This window comes from Eutrigla gurnardus (assembly GCF_963514095.1).
Source record: "Eutrigla gurnardus genome assembly, chromosome: 15".
NCBI classification, from domain to species: Eukaryota; Metazoa; Chordata; class Actinopteri; order Perciformes; family Triglidae; genus Eutrigla; species Eutrigla gurnardus.
Genome location: NC_139938.1, coordinates 494,925 through 513,367, shown reverse-complemented (window position 1 = coordinate 513,367; position 18,443 = coordinate 494,925). Strand labels below are relative to the sequence as shown.

At 42.3% G+C, this 18,443-nt stretch overlaps 2 protein-coding genes across 2 annotated transcripts; one reads left to right on the top strand and one right to left on the bottom strand.

The window, feature by feature from the left end:
• Positions 1-4,643: 4,643 nt before the first annotated feature.
• Positions 4,644-7,374, top strand: LOC311025876 (uncharacterized protein). The gene is made up of 3 exons (XM_084029017.1): positions 4,644-5,083; positions 5,249-5,427; positions 5,520-7,374. The coding sequence occupies exons 1-3, from the start codon at positions 4,954-4,956 to the stop codon at positions 6,141-6,143; spliced, it is 933 nt and encodes a 310-aa protein (XP_083885143.1). The 5' UTR covers positions 4,644-4,953; the 3' UTR covers positions 6,144-7,374.
• Positions 7,375-7,398: 24 nt separating this feature from the next.
• Positions 7,399-12,612, bottom strand: vtnb (vitronectin b). Its single transcript, XM_084029016.1, has 8 exons — positions 12,448-12,612; positions 11,652-11,768; positions 11,330-11,563; positions 11,005-11,144; positions 10,520-10,676; positions 8,166-8,324; positions 7,744-8,073; positions 7,399-7,616 (listed from the first exon to the last, which is right to left on the bottom strand). Exons 1-8 carry the CDS (start codon positions 12,509-12,511, stop codon positions 7,480-7,482), a joined length of 1,338 nt encoding a protein of 445 aa, XP_083885142.1. The 5' UTR covers positions 12,512-12,612; the 3' UTR covers positions 7,399-7,479.
• Positions 12,613-18,443: the final 5,831 nt, after the last annotated feature.

The following is an 18,443-nucleotide window of genomic DNA, read 5'->3' as shown; positions in this document are numbered from 1 at the left end:
AGATTGTGGCGAGATGAAGGCTGTGGGTGAGTTGTACCAACAACGCCACCTGGGGAGTTTCGCCCCAGGAGATAGTTAAGTGTTTAAAGAGGAATAGTTAGGTACCTTTACTATTACAGGCTGCTACAGGTTCGGACACCACTGGGCAGAGACGTTTTTAGAAAAGTATAAAAATAGTTTTTATTTTACAAATAAATAAAATGCGTCAAATCAACATAGGCTGCATATTCAAATACTCAAGCTGGGGCCAAGAGGAGGGGGGTGAACAGGGCTGGGGCTCATCACGGTAGACCTAAATCAAATCAAGGGAGGGATTACTAACCAAAACACCCATGACAACGCATACACACTCACACACAAAGGGGGTTCATGAAGAAAACACCACCACCAGCGATTGGGTCGCCGCTTTGGCCCACAGCACCTGTCCACAAAGAAAAAGAGGGAAATATATAGAACAGGCCTCACAGCTTAATGTTAAATGTATGTAAATTAACTAAATCAAACAATATGTTTTAAATAAGAAAACAAACAGTAAATCAATATTCGTTAAACAAAATTAACAAAATAAATCCTTTTCACATTAGCACAAATAATTAATAAACCAAACAAAATTCCTAAGGCTGTAACAAGCCCTGACACCAGCTCTATGAAGAGCCTGTCTTAATCACAGCTCCATCAGGGCTCTGGAGAGCCGAAGAGCCACAGAACAGTTTAAGTGAGCCAAAACTAAACAGCCGAACAAAACAGCAACGTCGTCCAGGGAGCCGTGGCGATAAATGGACATATATGGACCTCACCGGTGCAGCGTCACAGCAGACCAGGTAGCAGAGTTACTACACGGCTTCCACCTGATCCCAACTGTGGCACAGAATATTAACAATTAGCCAGGAGGGATGAGCAGCAGGTGGAAGGAAAAGAGGAGGGCGGACAACGCCGACTTACCACGAGGAGCCACAACCACACACGGACGGCCTCCAGCGGGACAACTCGGTCCCACGGCAACAGCAGCCTGCCGCACTACAGTCACAAAAGGGAGAACCGTGTCACCAATGCGCCCTGTGGCACGCTAAGTGGGAGGAAGGACAGCGGTGCGCATACCTGCTGTTTTACAAGAGGGGGCGTGCGCCACGATGATCCGCCACGCCAAACAGGGCTCCACCACACTCACAGACACACCACAAAGGCTCCAGCGCTTGCACCGGCTCTACCACACCAGGCCACAGCCACCACGGAGGACGAGCAGAACCGGAAAGAAAGAGAGAGACCGCGCCGCCCATCAATCAGTGCGCCAGCCCACACCTGATGTGGATGGATGCAAGGAGGAGGGGGAAGGGATGGGAAGGAAGAGACTATCCTGCCACAAGATATTTAGTCATTGTTTTGAGATGCTAAGTCATTATTGTGAGATACTAAGTCATTATTTTGAGATATTATGTTATTATTTTGAGATATTAAGTCATTATTGTGAGATACTAAGTCATTATTGTGAGATACTAAGTCATTATTTTGAGATATTATGTTATTATTTTGAGATATTAAGTCATTATTGTGAGATACTAAGTCATTATTTTGAGATATTATGTTATTATTTTGAGATATTAAGTCATTATTGTGAGATACTAAGTCATTATTTTGAGTAAATTTCTCTTTCTTTCCTGACACTGATGAAAATGGGCCTCCATACATTCCCATCAGCCCTAGTTAGAAGTATATTTTGTGTTCAGTGAAGGTAAACATGCTACCTGATTAACATCATTTTCATCATCATCATTTTTAGGACTTAGCCTGTTAAAATTAGCAAAACTGTAACCTTGTCTGGCTAACGCAGAGAAGCGGACATTTTTATGAATAGATGGCTTTATAATGGTGAAAAATATTCTCATACAAATTTAAAGAACCATTATCTGGTGCTTCATAATCCAGTACATATCAGAACCCCCCCCCCCCCCCCCCCCCCTCCCTTTGCAGTCTGATGTTCTTTTATCCACAGCCGAGCTGTAATCACACTCAACTTCCAATTCTCCGATCCAGAAGGGCTTTTTACAGCACAGGACGTGATGCAAGGGGTAACCCCTCACCTCATCCATGTGGCGCATGGAGTAGGCCCAAAAGATCTCTCAGGTTGACAGGAAATGTGGATGGAGTTTCCACATCAAACAGCGGGGCTGAGGAATGGTGTTTGTGTATTGTGAAGGAAGGAGCAAGGATGTAGGTGAGGGAGAGGAGAATACAGCGTCATTCACACCTGAGTGTCAATCCCGATTTCTTAAAGAAACGCTGGTCTTCTGTGTCCACACTCCTCTCTGTGTGCACACCTGAGTTTGTGAGGTATAAACTAAGACATTCAGACACAGAGAGAAGCATAGTTTGTGTATTATGAGGGGTTTTCTTTATGGAGAGGTCAGGAATATACGGTTTGGAGGCTGGATATAAGATCAGATTTATAGCGTGGCTCCATGAACAAGGAATGTGTGAGAAGAAAAAGATACATGTAAGAAAACAGGCCATTGTGCTATTATGACTATTTGTGATTTGACCCCTGATATTTCAATAAAATCAGTTAATAATAAAGTATTATAAACCAAAATAGTCATTCAAACTCAACTAAAAAATTCAAAACAATAATGTTTAGCTCTATCTCACATAAATAGATGGGTGACAACAAACCTTCCTCTACTGCCGATCTACCTTCCAGGTGATCTATAAGCTTGGGAAGCCCTCCGACTGAAGGAACTTCTAAGCTCTATCTGGAGCTTGGCACAAGAAATACTTAAACGCCATACCTATCTGCCAGTGCCATGTGGACTATTATCTATTTTTAAAGTGATGACTTTCTTCCCATATCAACTCTCTTTTGCTTGTAAACGTCAGTCTGCCTGTTAAAATGTCTGTTTCCTGCCTGCTTCTTTCCAAACCGCATTGCCTCTGTGGATTAATAATGGCGTATTGAATTATAATAATAATAACAACAATCAAACATCTTTGAGCTCTACTGCAGGAATGGACTCCATTCCTCCAAATTAAATGTTCTCATCATGATGTTTTGATGATGGTGGAGGAGAGCGTTATCTAAGGAATGGCTCCAAAATCAGCTGGTTAAAGTTTCTTTGGCATTGTCACGTGTAAACAATGGTGGTCAAAATGTTTGGATGTTTTTTTCAGGATGGCAGTAGAGCCTGGAAATGTTCCTTATATCCACGTTTCAGGTGTGTCCTATTTTTTTTTAATTGACAGTGAAGGTTGCCGATTTCAGTACACTTTTTTTTTTTTTACAGTATAACAAGTTGCACTCACATTTCCATGGAAATTGTTATTGTATTTTTATTTACGTAGAGCAACTGTATTCCCCTTACAACATGTCCTCTTCTTCCTTGCGCAGGAAGTTGCCTTTCATGATTTTCCGTGACGTTGACATGTTTAGAAATTGGTTATTCTGTTGTCAAGCTCTATAAATACACACACACACACACACACACACACACACACACACACACACACACACATATATATATATATATAATACATAAATGAGGTGCCAAAACAATATAATATATATTAACTTAAATGATAGATAGATAGATAGATAGATAGATAGATAGATAGATAGATAGATAGATAGATAGATAGATAGATAGATAGATAGATAGATAGATAGATAGATAAAATACTTAAAAAACGGTCTAATGTTGCCACCTACAGGTTTCTTTTCGCCTTACTCTCATAAAGCAACAAATAGTGCAACATAATGTATTACAGGCAAAAGTATATATACAATGACGTCTATACAAATATAACAAATAAGACATTAATACAACCGTTTTAGGCGTATAAACATTGACTCCACGTTTCTGACAGAATCAAAGATTCAGGGTCAGGGGGTCACATGGGATCTGGCAGCGCGTGACCCTGTTTCGACAGCGCATCTATTTTTGGTATCGATATATTGTTGCCTTAATGTAAGTCATGTGACGGTCAGCAGCCGTTTGAGTTATGATCTTAATGGCCCATTGTTCGCGGAAGTAGCAGCCAATGCGGGATACTTACCGGTAATGCGCGCCAATCACCACGGTTGATGGACCCACAATCATTTCTAACATCACGTGCTCTCCATGTGACCTTAGGAATACCTGTCCTTTAGAAATCAGATACATATCTGTAATTGTAAATGACCACCGAGAGCAAAATACATAACCGAATTGAACGCATCCATACCTGCCTCGGTGTTCAGCCGCCTGAGTCTGTCTTATGTTTGTACATTTCGAATGGCCCATACGCTGCGAGTCTGGCTCCAGCCTGGAAACTGGCCGTGCATTGGACTGTGCGTTATCCGGTGTTTTGATGTCTCGATCGGTGGAAACGCAACCGACCAGGAAGGGGGACAAGTCGCCCGGATTGTCACCTCAACACATTATAGCTGACTTACCTCACACTTCGGCAGCTCCCTTCAATACACTTCCAGCATCCACACACGTTGTTTTCTGATGCGCACCAGGAGGCAGCGAGCCGTGGAAGAGAGGATGTGCCACAGACTGAACGTGTGATTGTTGCTTTACCTGTCATGTGTATCCGACACACCGACCCAATGTATTGTTTTGGTTTTAGTGTAAATGAATAAAACACATATGTAGGTTTAAATCATCTTAACCCTTAATCTCTGTTAGGTTACAAATCATCTCATGCAGGAATTTACCAGAAGGTGTTACGTGACCTGACACTCTGGCAGGACAGGACCAGCTCCTGCTCGGCTAAATGGGCACATTAATGGGTCATCGGGGATCAAACAGCCGTTAAAGGCTGTGTAACATCAAAGGCACGCGTTCATAAGGCTTGACAATATCCAGTATAAAAGCCTCTTGTGTCCTGAGTGCTCACCAGTGTCGAGGAGAGGCTCGAGGAAACACACCGTCCTTGTGCTTTGAGTTTGATCACTAGGCTATACTGTAGTAGAGGATAATGGCATTCGGGTTGGATTTTACTGGCCGTAATGTATCTGACATCAACACGCTTTACTCGGGACGCTACTGGCCTGCTGAGCGCCTGGACATGAACAACAACGACTATTACGCACAAGATTCCAGCACAGGTTAGTGACTGACCTTTTTGTGTTATTTATTTGATGTACTTAATGTACAACGTTAAGTTTAAAGCCGTTCTTATGTTCATGTCTGTACTTGCAATGTGTTTAATTCCAATTGAGAGGTGAGAAAAGTTGATAAATAGTAAACATATGTGACCTCTATCCCTGCAGTGCATCATGACGCTGCCCGAAGGACGCGCTCGGACATACAGCGCCGCCGGAAGCGCACGACGTTCAGCAAGGCGCAGCTGAACGAGCTGGAGCGGGCTTTCTCTTTCACACATTACCCGGACATTAAGATGAAGGAGTCTCTTGCATCTATAACTGGGCTGCCGGAGTCTAAAATCCAGGTATGACACGTGCTTCGCGGACTTTGAATGCGTAGTTTTGCATCACGCCCCTGTGTGCCATAAACATAACCACATGTCATTCTTTTCAACAGGTGTGGTTCCAAAACCGGCGCGCGCGTTATTTCAAGAGCAAGAAACCAACCAGAGAGGTCCACCAACCCTCCCCAGACTACCACCATTTCTCCGACACGTCAGCTCCCTGTCCACCGGTCCTACACTTGGCTCCGTTTTACCCTGCTACTCCCAGCCTACCGTCCCCGCCAGGCTACCCTGCTCCTAGTCTACCTCAGTCCACCAGGCTCTCATCCATACTGGGGAGTCCGTCTCTGCCCACACCTACGTCCCCCGTTGCCGCCGACCACGCTACATTGTGCCCCTTAGAAATCCCCCAAGACCACGACTGCCAAACCCCAGACTTTGCTGATTACTGCCACGACGTGCTTCCACACGGCGGGCTCAGTGAGTGGGATTTGACAGAGGACTTCGAGGCGTTCCTAGGAAGCACACCGGGATCTGAGCCCGTGGGTAGCCGCTGCACTGCAGTCGGACATTCCGGATCCAAGCAGTGCGTCCGGAGGGAACTGGAACACCAGAACTTCTATAGCACTGACGAGTCCATGGACGATCTTTCCGATCTCTGCTTTCAGGAGCTGGGCGACTTCAGTCTGTCGGATTTGGACATTTCTGCGGCAATGATTGATTATCTTTTGAGTTGACGGATAAAATATAATTTGGAAGAAAGCTACATAGCCTGTTGAGCGCATTGTAAACAGACTTAACGTTAGTAGAGCATTTACGATGACGAAAGAAAGGACTTTCCTGTGTGAATAAAATGTATAGAGATATTTTACATATTGTAGATCACTGAGCCACAAATAAAAAAAAATAATCATAAACCATGGTTATGTGGATAGGATTTAAACCCCCTGCGGCCAGCTGTGACGTCACGTGGCGCCGTGGCTTAGATGGTTAAAGCGCCTGTCTAGTAAACAGGAGATCCTGGGTTCGAATCCCAGCGGTGCCTTATGTTTTTGGGCCAATGGACAGTGCGCATCATAGAAGCACGAGGAAACGATCGAGTAACTGAAACAGCTGTTTTTATAATGTATGATAGTAAATCATGGTGAGCATCTTTACACTAGTGGAAACTGGATTTCCAGTTCTTGTCAAACTAAATCATGCGCAGCTGCCTGAACAGTGATCTTTGTCACGTCTATATTCGACACGTTGCCCTCGACACGTTCTATGGCGAAGGTCAAACATCAAAATTACTCAAGCAATTTCACAAAAATAAGACTTGTGACAACAACAACACAACGCATAAATGCCACAAATAACGTAATTAACATGTCTAAAATGATTGGTAAATACGGAAAAGCAGCACAGGACAGTATAGCGTATAGGCGACAGTATGTCAACCTCACTGAATCAACAGGCAAAACAGTGACTATCTAAAAGCAGAACTGTTCTTTTATTGTGACTATTCAGGCAGGATACATGCATCAGCATTTCTCGAAGGCAAACAGAACACAGTGCTTTCACAAGTGCGTAAAATGATATAGGTCAACACATATAATTACATTTACTCATTGATTATTTCATGTTTTGTGTATGGTGTCCTCCCTTGCATCGTTTGTCCGGCAGAGGGCTCACCTCTCTCAAGAACGCTATTTTCTGCTGGACTTCCTGGAGAGACTGGCACCAGGTTACAGTGCAACAATCTTTTATTCTTGTAGGGATACATATACAACAGGTTAGCTATGCAGGCCTATATATAAATAATATATAGACCAACGGAGACCAATATGACCATCTGTGAAAACTAATGAGAGCCTTTTTTGAGGACACAATGCTCTGTACTTGAAATCGTTGACTGTTAAAATGATTTTACTTTAAGAATTTGGTTTAGATTTAGTCAGTGTTAAGTTTGGGCGTGTAGTCAGTAAGATAAGTAAAGGCTTGTAAGGCTTGTACTGTAATTACGTTAAGACTTGTCACTCAGAGGTGTGTTTAAAACAGAGACAACTTCTCCTCATGGACTCAGTCAGTGGCCTATTTCTTCTCTGCCCTTGATATAGCAGGTGTCTCTTCATTCTTGCAGCCCAGCCAGTATTTCTCTATGGATCGTGGGTAAGGAGGGTTGGTAGTGTCCACGCGTTTTGTCTGCAGATCCACTCTGTAGTATTTATCTGCCATCATAAAAAGAGCAGAAACATACAAAATAAAAAGTGTTAAAGGGGGGCGCTTGCATATAATCATTTTCATTCTTCTTACAGTTTTCTATTCTGGGGATAAAATGACTCCATGCATTCATACCTCTCTGGAAAAAGTACACATTTTGAACAGGGGTGCTTTTTGACTCCTGTGTGGTGCTCTCAAAGATTCCGCTGTAGTCGCTGTAGTCGCTGTAGTCAAGCCAAGTATCATAACCCCACAAATCATCAAACAGGGAGCGGCTCTGTCTTCTTCGCTGTGCTCGCTTCTTGCTGGGTCTCCTCCTCCGGCTGCTGCGTCTCCTCACCAGTGGAGAAGATGGCGTGGGTTTGGGACTGAGGTAGACTCGTCCCACGATGGCAGCATCTATGGGAGGCCTGAAGCCCTGCCAGTCCCTGGTGGTGAAACGAGGGCCTCTGTGCTGACTGCTGGCTGAAAAGAGGGAGAAGTGACAGCTGATTAGAAACGTACACACATCTCAATACACAAGAAAACACTGCCTTAGTCTTACTACAGAGTCTTACTGGGGCTTCCGAAGAGCTCTGTAAATAAATCCTCCCAAGTCTGATCGCAGAAGAGGTCTGTGTATTGTGTGAAGAGGACAGAGGGGGAGGTCCTGCTCATCCGAACACACTCCTCATGGGAAGGCTGTTGCTTGAACTGATACTGGTAATACTTGTCCCCTGAAAACACATTTTGACATGTCACAGGAGGAAAAACGATACAATAAAAGTAGTAACTAAACTTAGCTGTGTGAAATGAGGAGACTTAGATATTTTACTTAAGTAAAAGTGACAATATATATATTATATATATATATAGTAGAAAAACGTGTGTAGCATCACCAGATACTAAAAGTGCTCATCATGCACAAAGGCCCAATTCAGAATCATATACACTGCTCAAAAAAATAAAGTGCACACTGAGATATCAGCCTGTCCAATTAGGAAGCAGCACTGATTGGTAATCAATTTCATCTGCTGTTGTGTAAATGGAACAGACCACAGGTGGAAACGAGTGGCAATTAGCATAAAGGAATGGTTCTGCAGGTGGTGACCACAGACCATTTCTCTGTTCTCTGCCTTTCTGGTAGATATTTTTCTGTTTTGAATTTTGGCAGTGTTTGCACCACTAGAGGTAGCATGAGGCGGTTTCTCCAACCAACAGAAGTTGCCCAGTTAGTGCAACTCATCCGGGATGGCACATCAATGCACACTGTGGCAAGAAGGTTTGCTGTGTCCCCCAGCACAGTGTTAAGAGCATGGAGGAGATTCCAGGAGACAGGCCAGTACACCAGGAGACGTGGAGGGGTCGAAGAAGGACAACAACCCAACAGCAGGACCGATATCTGCTCCTTTGTGCACGGAGGAACAGAAGCAGCACTGCCAGAGCCCTACAAAATGACCTCCAGCAGGCCACTGATGTTCAAGTTTCAACTCAAACTGTCCGAAATCGACTCCATGAGGGTGGTTTTAGGGCCCGACGTCCACAAATAGGGCCTGTGCTTACAACCCAACACCGTGCAATACGATTGGCATTTGCTAGAGATCACAGAGATTGGCAGATTCACCATTGACGCCCTGTGCTCTTCACGGATGAGAGCAGGTTCGTTCTGCTGCTGCAACATCCTACAGCATGACCGGTTTGGCGGTGGGTCAGTGATTGTCTGGGGAGGCATTTCTTTGGAAGGTCACACAGCCCTCCATGTGCTTGCCGGAGGTACCCTGACTGCCATTCGGTACCGGGATGAGATCCTCAGACCCATTGTGAGACCATATGCTGGTGCAGTGGGCCCTAGGTTCCTTCTAATGCATGACGATGCTAGGTCTCATGTGGCTGGAGTGTGTCAGCAGTTCCTGCATGATGAAGGCATTGATGTTATGGACTGGCCTGCCTGTTCCCCAGACCTGAATCCTATCGAGCACATCTGGGACATCATGTCTCGTTCCATCCACCAACGCCATGTCCCACCACAGACTGTCCAGTAGTTGACTGCTGCTCTGGTCCAGGTCTGGGAGGAGATCCCTCAGGAGACCATCTGTCGTGTCAGCAGGAGCATGCCCAGGCATTGCAGAGGGTGCATACAGGCACGTGGAGGCCACACGTGATCATTTTGACATGTCTGGAAAAATCTCCACAAAAGTTGGATCAGCCTGCGATCTGATTTTCCACTTTGATTTTCGGTATGATTCTGAATCGAGGCCTCCATAAGATGACGATTTTGATTTCATTAATCATCCTTATGTTGTTTTGTCAACGCATTGCACTTTGTAGTGAATAGAATAAAATAAAATAAAATGTTATTCATTGAGAACTAGCATGTGATGTTTAGGTATTCCCTTTATTTTTTTGTAGCAGTTTATATCATCTTATTGAATTCTAAAGATGTGTTCATGTGTTAGCATCACTTTAATGTTGCAGCTATATGTGGGGCTAATTTGAACTTCTTAATATAGTCCTGACTCTTCATATTTTAATTAGACTTCATAATGTATTTGTTGATTATATTGGAGTCAAGTGCTGTATAAAGTAGCATGAAATGGAAGTATGTCAGAAGTACAAAAACATGAGCAAATATACTTCCACCACCGGAGATTTACAAGGGTCATAAACCAGAGGGATCACGTGGTGATTATCATATTCTTGCTGGACACATATTTGTGACTCTTACTTTACTTCAAATCTTTTCTTTTTTTATTGTGAAATAAAATATGGCTTTAGTCCCCCATGCAGGTAAAAAATGCTGGTAAAATCCTTTGAATTCATTCTCATATGCAAGATGAGTCAAAAAGATTTGCTTTAGAGCTCTGCATTCATTTGTTGATCGTGTTGTCTAGGATCTAAAACAATCACATTCTGACCATCCAACCAAAAATACCTTTGAAAAAGTAGGCTTTCTCTCTGCCACGGTGACTTGGTGCTGGTATGGCGTACGAGGCATCAACACCATCTGGTATGCCATCAAAGCCAACTGAAATGTCCCGCGGATAGTCCTCATCCAGGACATCGCCGTCAAACCTCCAGTACTTGTTCCCCTGAGGGGGAATCGATACAAAGCACAAAGCAGTGAGGTTTGATGCTACCACAATGCATGTCTATTACAATACTGAATGCTAAAATAAAACATTTAAAATGTTATGATCGGTCCTGCAGCTGTTTGTGAGCAATGTCTATTTCACCTGATTTTAGAGCTGAATAATGAATAATCAACAATGTACAAGATTATTTATCTTCTTCACAGTCAAATATTAGAAAGCAACTGTTATTGATTTGGGTTTCCCATATAACAAGTAGTCAGAATATACCTCCAGTCTAATAAAAACATTCACTGTTCACAGACTCTAGAGGTCGATGTATCTATACCTTAAAGATGTAGGATTTTCCCTGGCAGTTAATGCGTGTGAATGCAGCATCTACAGGTCCAGAGATCCCCCACACATCCTGGATGAGTTTTGGGTAACCAGGAAGAACAGACTTGTCATCCAACTCAAAGAAATATTCACCTAGGAGGAAAAGCAGCTTTGGATCAATATGGCATATGAGAGTCAGTCAGGATTATTCAACCAGCACAAAGTATCAACACTGAAAATTAAAAAAAATTAAAATAAAATGTACAGCCTGCACAGTTGTCCAGATTTGAGTAAAGCTATGGTGGAGGACAGAACTCCTTGTGGATGCTCAGGTTTACCTCTGAATGCATATATCGACCCATTCTTCAGCTGCAGAAAAGCATCAAAATGTCGACCGCTGCAGGCGGCTGCGTCGGTGTCCAGGGTTGGTGTGGGCCCTTGTGTTGTAGTGAGTGGGGGAGCGGCAGTGGTGGTTGCTGCAATTGTGTTGAAAGTTGGCAGGAGAGTCGGTGTGCTCTCGGTAGTCGTCATTGATTCTACATCTATTTCGTGGAATGTGTCACCGCGAGCAACTGAGGGCAGAACAGAGATTTGTCACATGAAGCCAAGAGCTTCATTCATTAAAATACAGTGTATTCAACAGTCCGCCGATGTACTGACTCTTTTTAGGGCAGATGGAGTCAAAGTCCTCACAGCAGCTTCCATAGTACACACACATGGAGTCACACTGGCATTTTGTCTGCGGGTCGAAAGAGCCACAGCGACCCACGCAGGACTCTGTGGAAATACAGTCTGTTAGTTGGAATGTAAAACGACATGTATTGATGTAGTGATCAGACAGTGATGGGAAGCACTCAGATGATAATGATTTAACATCCAAAGCAGACACTTTATTTTTTACAAGAGGTCACAAGCCCAAAAGATTGGGAACCACCAGTTTCATTTCTGATAATGTGTTGTATTTTATGTCTTTGGAGCACCAGCTCTCCCTCTGACTCATAAGAGCCTGGTGCTCGAAATGTTACACAGTCAATACAATCCTTCTAATGCGAGCTACTTGGTGTGCATATCGATTAGTTTTTGATCTAGCACACATTCCAATCAGACACTGGGATGTGCATGTAATTTCATATTTTATATGTTCATCAAACAAACTTAAATCTGAAAGGGAAATGGCTTGTACAGCTGTCAATTATATATAGTTGAGTAACAAATATAATACTTACTTCCTGAAATGTGGTGTAGTATAAGTATAAAGTATCATAAACTGTACTTAGTTACTGTCCCTGGTTGTAGTAACAACAGTTTATTAAAACCAACAACACTTTAAACAGATCCGAAAAAGAATAAGTAAAAAATACAGCGTGCAAATCTTTTTCTTATCAGATACACTATACATGCGGGAAAATATGTCATTGTTTTTTGGGGATTAGAAATAACAATGTTAAAGACTCACTTTCTGCAGCAAAAGTGGCATCCAGCAGGAGGACGAGGCCTAGAAGAGTCGCTGCTGGCTTCATGGCACTCACAGAAATTATGCCACAACAACAAACTCAAACAGACTTTTAATTCAGAAGACTGTGTGCCTGTTTACACCAGTGAACTGCAGATGAGTTTGAGTGCCCCACTTCAGGGGGCAGCATCCTGTGCTGATGATCAATAGATAGTTTTCAGAAGCTGTTGACCCCCAGGCATCAGCCTCTCTGATTGGTCCAAACTGGACTGTGACAATCATTAAACTGTGTTGGCTGATCTCTGTCCTGTCTGTCCCAGAACATCACCCTCGTCATCTTCAACAGTAACCATCACTATAAGGCACAGTATATAAGGACTGACTCTCCAGTTATATGGCACATTTAACACCCAACATTAGCTTATTATTATTTCATTTTATAAAAGTAATCAAGACTTAAATTAAGAGTAGAGTTTGAATAATCGACTAATGCATTGACGGTCGGTTTAGCTTGAATTGCTCTTAATTAGAAAAATGAAATGCAAAATTCCAAGTTAGACATAAAACTACAGATGAGTACTGTTGTCCCATTAAGTCTACATATCCTGTACATCCTGACTTCTGAGGGAAGCGTATCTGAAGCCAAACATTGTGTAAACAGAGCGATCTCTTTCCTCTTATTGATCTGTGGTGTAAAAAAACAACCCTAAAGCAAACACAATGTCGCCCTCCAAATTTTGCTCTGATAACTAAAGAGTAACCAAATGGATATATTTATGCAGCATACTAATTTTGGACTATGACTCACAGGAACAGCACAGACAGATGTTGATGAGAAGATTTGTAGTCCTTCTGTCTTGTGTTGTCACATGCTTTGCTTCCTGTCTTGGTTTCCCTCCTTTTTTCTGTCTCCCAGCTGTGTCTCATTGTCTCGTCAGCCTTGCCTCTCATTCTCCCCAATCACCATAGCCTGCCCTTGTGTTTCCACACCTGTCTGTCGTCGACCTAATCAGCCCTGGTGTATTTAGTCTGTGTGTTTCCATTCTGTCTTTGCTCGGTCGTCTGTTTTATCCCGGATGTATCTGTTGTATCCCGGTCGGTCCCTGTTCGTGAGTTCTGGTTACCTGTGGATTATCTTGGGGCCCGTTTCAGGAAGCAAGTTTAACATAGTGATGGGCAAAGGGAAGCTTCGAAACAGTTCGAAGCGATGTTTCAGTCTGTGTTGAAGCCTTGAAACGAATATGAAACCTGACTCTACAGTGGCATCTAGTGGCCACTTATGTGAACTACATGCTCTGGCCAAAGAAAACTCCTAATTATGTGCCACTATGAAATGAGCCGGTCTTAGGTTTCCCTAATTTAAGTAGAATACAGGTTGAATTAAAGAAACATTATTAAAAATAAATAAATGACACATTGTTATATGCAATACAATAATCAAAGATTTTTTTTCAAAAATAATATTTGTTCAGCTCTTTTTGAGCTGAGTCCGTTTCTTTTTTTGGATAACACTTCCCCTGCTTTTGAAAAAATCCTTTCACAGGGTACACTTGTTGCAGGGACACTTAAACATTTCTTAGTCAGTTGGTACAAATTAGGGAAGACAGCACGTCGCTCTGGCCAGTATTTCAAAGGATCTGCCCGTCTTGGAATAGCCGTTTCGAAACATAGAGGCGTTCCTTCAATCACTGAACTACAGTCACGTGACATGGGCATTTCAGGACCGCTTTTCGGCACAACGTTTCGAAACGTTTCGATCCGGGACTTCAGAGAAGCGCCGACACGCCCGTTTCGGAAGTCACATCACTAGTTTAACAAACTCTGAGTAAAAACCTGAACTCTAGGTTGACCAACTCTGAGATGGGCAACTCAGAGTTTTCAGAACAGCGGTTTTGAATTACATTACATTTACATCCAGTTGTCCAGACAGAGATGTCAGCCAGACAGCCCGAGATGCAAGTTGTAATGTGAGTGTCAGAGGTTGGGGGAAAAGAGAGGAACAGCTGGGTGTCATCTGCGTAACATGGTAGGAGAATCCATGCGATGTAATAACAGAACCTAGTGATCTGGTGTAGAGTGAGAACAGAAGCGGTCCTAATACTGAGCCTTGAGGGACACCCATGTCCAGAGAACAGGGTTTGGACATTACATGTGACCTGAAAGGTGCGATTTGTCAAGTATGATGTAAACCAGGTGAGAGCAGAGTCAGTTATGCCAAGTTCAGCCAGGGTGGAGAGGAGGATTTGGTGGTTGACTGTGTCGAATGCAGCAGATAGGTCGAGGAAAATGAGAACGGAGGAGTGGGATGAGGCTCTGGCATCTCGCAGGGACTGGGTCACTGTGAGGAGGGCCGTCTCAGTGGAGTGAGCAGTCCTGAATCCTGATTGATTAGGGTCAAGGAGGTTGTTTTGCGAGAGATAGGATGACAGGTCTGTAGCTTTGGATGTCAGCAGCATCTAGGGTGGGTTTTTTAAGGAGGGGTTTCACTGTAGCAGTCTTAAAAGCCGCTGGAATGACACCTGAGGTGAGGGAGGAGTCGTATGGAGGTAGATTTATGTCTTTATTATTCAATCAAAAAAAAGGTTGCTTCGATCAAAATATATATTTTCAATCAAAAAAACCCTTTTCAATCAAAGAAAAAAAGTGTTTGAATGCAAAAATATTTTTGGGACTCAAAAAAATGCATTTGAACACTGTTTTTCTTTGATTGAAAATGTTTTCTTTGATAGAAGTGACGTTTTTTTTGTTTGAAGCAACTTTTTTGATTGAAGTAATGTTGTTTTGTGTTTGGGTCATATTATGGGTAGGACATTTGTGTCTTTATAATTCAATCAAAAAAGAAGTTGCTTCAAACAAAAAAAATATATTTTCAATAAAAAAATCACTTCAATCAAAAAAAAAACTTTTTCAATCATAGAAAAAAAGTTTTTGAATGCAAAAAAACATTTGAGACTCAAAAAATTGCATTTGAACACTGTTTTTTTTTATTGAAAATGTTTTCTTTGATTGAAGTAATTTTTTTTGTTTGGGCCATATTATGGTAGGACATTTGTGTCTTAATTATTCAATCCCAAAAAAGTTACTTCAATCAAAAAAAAGATTTTCAATCAAAGGAAAAACTCAAATATAAAAAATCATTTGAAGTGTATTTTTTTCGATTTGAAGTTTTTTGAATGAAGTGAAGAAAGTTTTGAAGTCGTTTTTTTTTTTTTGAATGAAGTGAAAAAAGTTTTGAAGTCGTTTTTTCTTTGATTGAATCATTTTGACACAAACGTCCCGCAGTGGGCGGGTGCTTCCCCATTGGTCAGGTTTGAGTGACAAGTGTCTACACCAACGACGTCTTTCTGACAAGTCACAGTCGCAAGAAAGCCAGGGAGCAGTGGTGGAGTTGTTGGTAAGTAGATAAAACAGTATTAAAATGATTGGTGTCATTAGCCTACTCTGTTTGACATTTCGATTAAACATAAAGCATGCTAACTTAGTTCACGTTGACTAATTTGTGTGATGGTGCTGGATATCCAACGCCGTCATATTGTCAGGCAGGCTAGCGGGGTGCGCTAGCGGCTAACGGCTAGCTGATAACGTTAGCCGATGGCCCTGCACGCTGAATGAATTGTTTATTTCACTTAAGTACAGAGGCTTGCTATGTGCTAGTGCTATGTTACGTTATAATAAGTAACGTCATTAGTGGTCAAACAACAGTCTACAGGCCAACTGTTGCCCGCAGCGCTGCCTGTTTAGCAGCAACAGGTCATGCAGAGCCTGAGTCTAGCTTCGCACAGAGCCCACAGGATTACAGCTATTTGACTATCCCGCTCTCTCTCTCGCTCACGGGTAGTGGTCTCCCCACCACCACACATACAGGCAGTCAATCGCTCACAGACACAGAGGCAGATGCTTTTATTTTGAGAGCGGGACATACATATGTTGTCCAGTATGTATATTCTGTTGCTCGGTGCGCTAACTAGCTGTGTCAGGCATTATTTATCAGAAGCCTAACGCACAACTATATGCAAATCTGGCAGTTCAATAAAGTGATGCTTATTGTCAGACATAGTGTCCAAGTAGTTACTAGCTTAAAGTATAAGCAGTATTGATATCGATACGGGTATTGCTGCACTCTCAATTATAACTGCTCAGTAGTGTCATATAGTTATTTTACTAGTTACTATACAAGCCATCAATTTTGATGGCTTGTAAGTGTAACCGTTAAGCATAATGGCATTAATGCTAAATAGAGTGTACACTTAGCCAGATATTTTTTTTAATTTTTTTTTTTAAAAGTAGCTAACTAGCTAAAGCCTTAAGTAGCTGAAATTAAGTTGTCTCGTGTCTCTGTCTGCAGCAAAACATTCTCTAAGTTTTGTCCCTTGTCCTGCTGCTGATCCTCCATTTTGGGGTCGTACTACTACTACCGCAGGTAATGCACTGACTATCTCATACAAGTACACTTTAAAAAGCCTTACTATCACTTCAAAATACAATTTGAGACACAGTAAACACCACTGTCCTATTTTTGAAAGTTTTTGCTTGACCTTGTAGGCTATTGCTGCACTCTCAATTATAACTGCTTAGTAGTGTCATATAGTTAGGGCCACGGGGCAATCGCACCGAGCACTGGCCCCCTACAGCTATGAAAGGTGTTATTCATAGGATTTTTTCTTTCCAACCTATGTTATCCTAATCTTTATTGGTGGAAATGCTTTAAAGCATTTCCAACCTATGTTATCCTAATTGGTGGAAATGCTTTCAAGCATTTCCAACCTATGTTATCCTGTTCGGCCATTTTGTTTATTGGTGGAAATGCTTTAAAGCATTTCCAACCTATGTTATCCTAATCTTTATTTTTGGTGGAAATGCTTTCAAGCATTGGGTGTATTGCGCCTGCTAGAGTGCGTGACATCATCGTTAGAGTGTGAGGGGTCCTCGACATACTTCAGATTTTTTTCCTTTCCAAACTCCTTCCGGCCACAATTTTCACTCTACACACGTGATCTTTTCCAATTTTGTAGAGAAACTTGTCCTGTCTCTCACAATGTGATCAAAAACTCTGTGAGATTTACAGAATTTGAACTAGCAACCTCTAAGTGCGGCCAAGTCTCTTTTTCTTCTCATTCGATCTAAGGCAAATCGAGAAGCAGATTTTCAAAGAAATGCTGAAAATCACACATTTCTAACTCGCCCTAGCGTCCACATTTCTGACACTAGGAAAAAATAAAAGTGATCCCTGTCTTCAGCAGAGTCTTGTGGCGCTAACGGTGCGAAAATTTTTGCAATACGACTTTCGGTGTGAGCGTGAGAAGCTTTTGTTCGGACCCTCCGAAATGGAGGAATAGAGACAGGCTCTAGACAGTTACACAGGCGCGTAGATGGCTTTGATCTCTGTGGCTTTGATCTTTAGAAGTGACAGCAGGTGTGCTCTGATTGGTGGACAGGAATGTACTAAAAACTACATTTAGTAGTGGGATATGTAGTTTTTTTAGTCAAACGTCTTCTGCTCGGTCATACTTTCACCTAGAAACTCCATTTAAACTTTAAAATGGAGACACGAGTGGTGTGCTCTGATTGGTGGACAGGAATGTACTAAGAACTACATTTAGTAGTGGGAAATGTAGTTTTGTTAGTCAAACGTCTTCTACTCGGGCAGACTTTCACCTAGAAACTCCATTTAAACTTTAAAATGGAGACACGAGTGGTGTGCTCTGATTGGTGGACAGGAATGTACTAAAAACTACATTTTGTAATGGGAAATGTAGTTTTTTTAGTCAAACGTCTTCTGCTCGGTCATACTTTCACCTAGAAACTCCGTTTCAACTTTAAACTTTTACAGACACACCCCCGGGCGGCGGCCCACTGCCTCCCTCTCAAAATTTCCCGGCGGGGGAATTTTCTATATATTTTAAATGAATACATTTTCACATTACCTCAAATAAATTCATACTCATAAGCAATAGCACACAAGAGAGTGAGTGATGTAGTGATCATCTCTAGCGTGTACA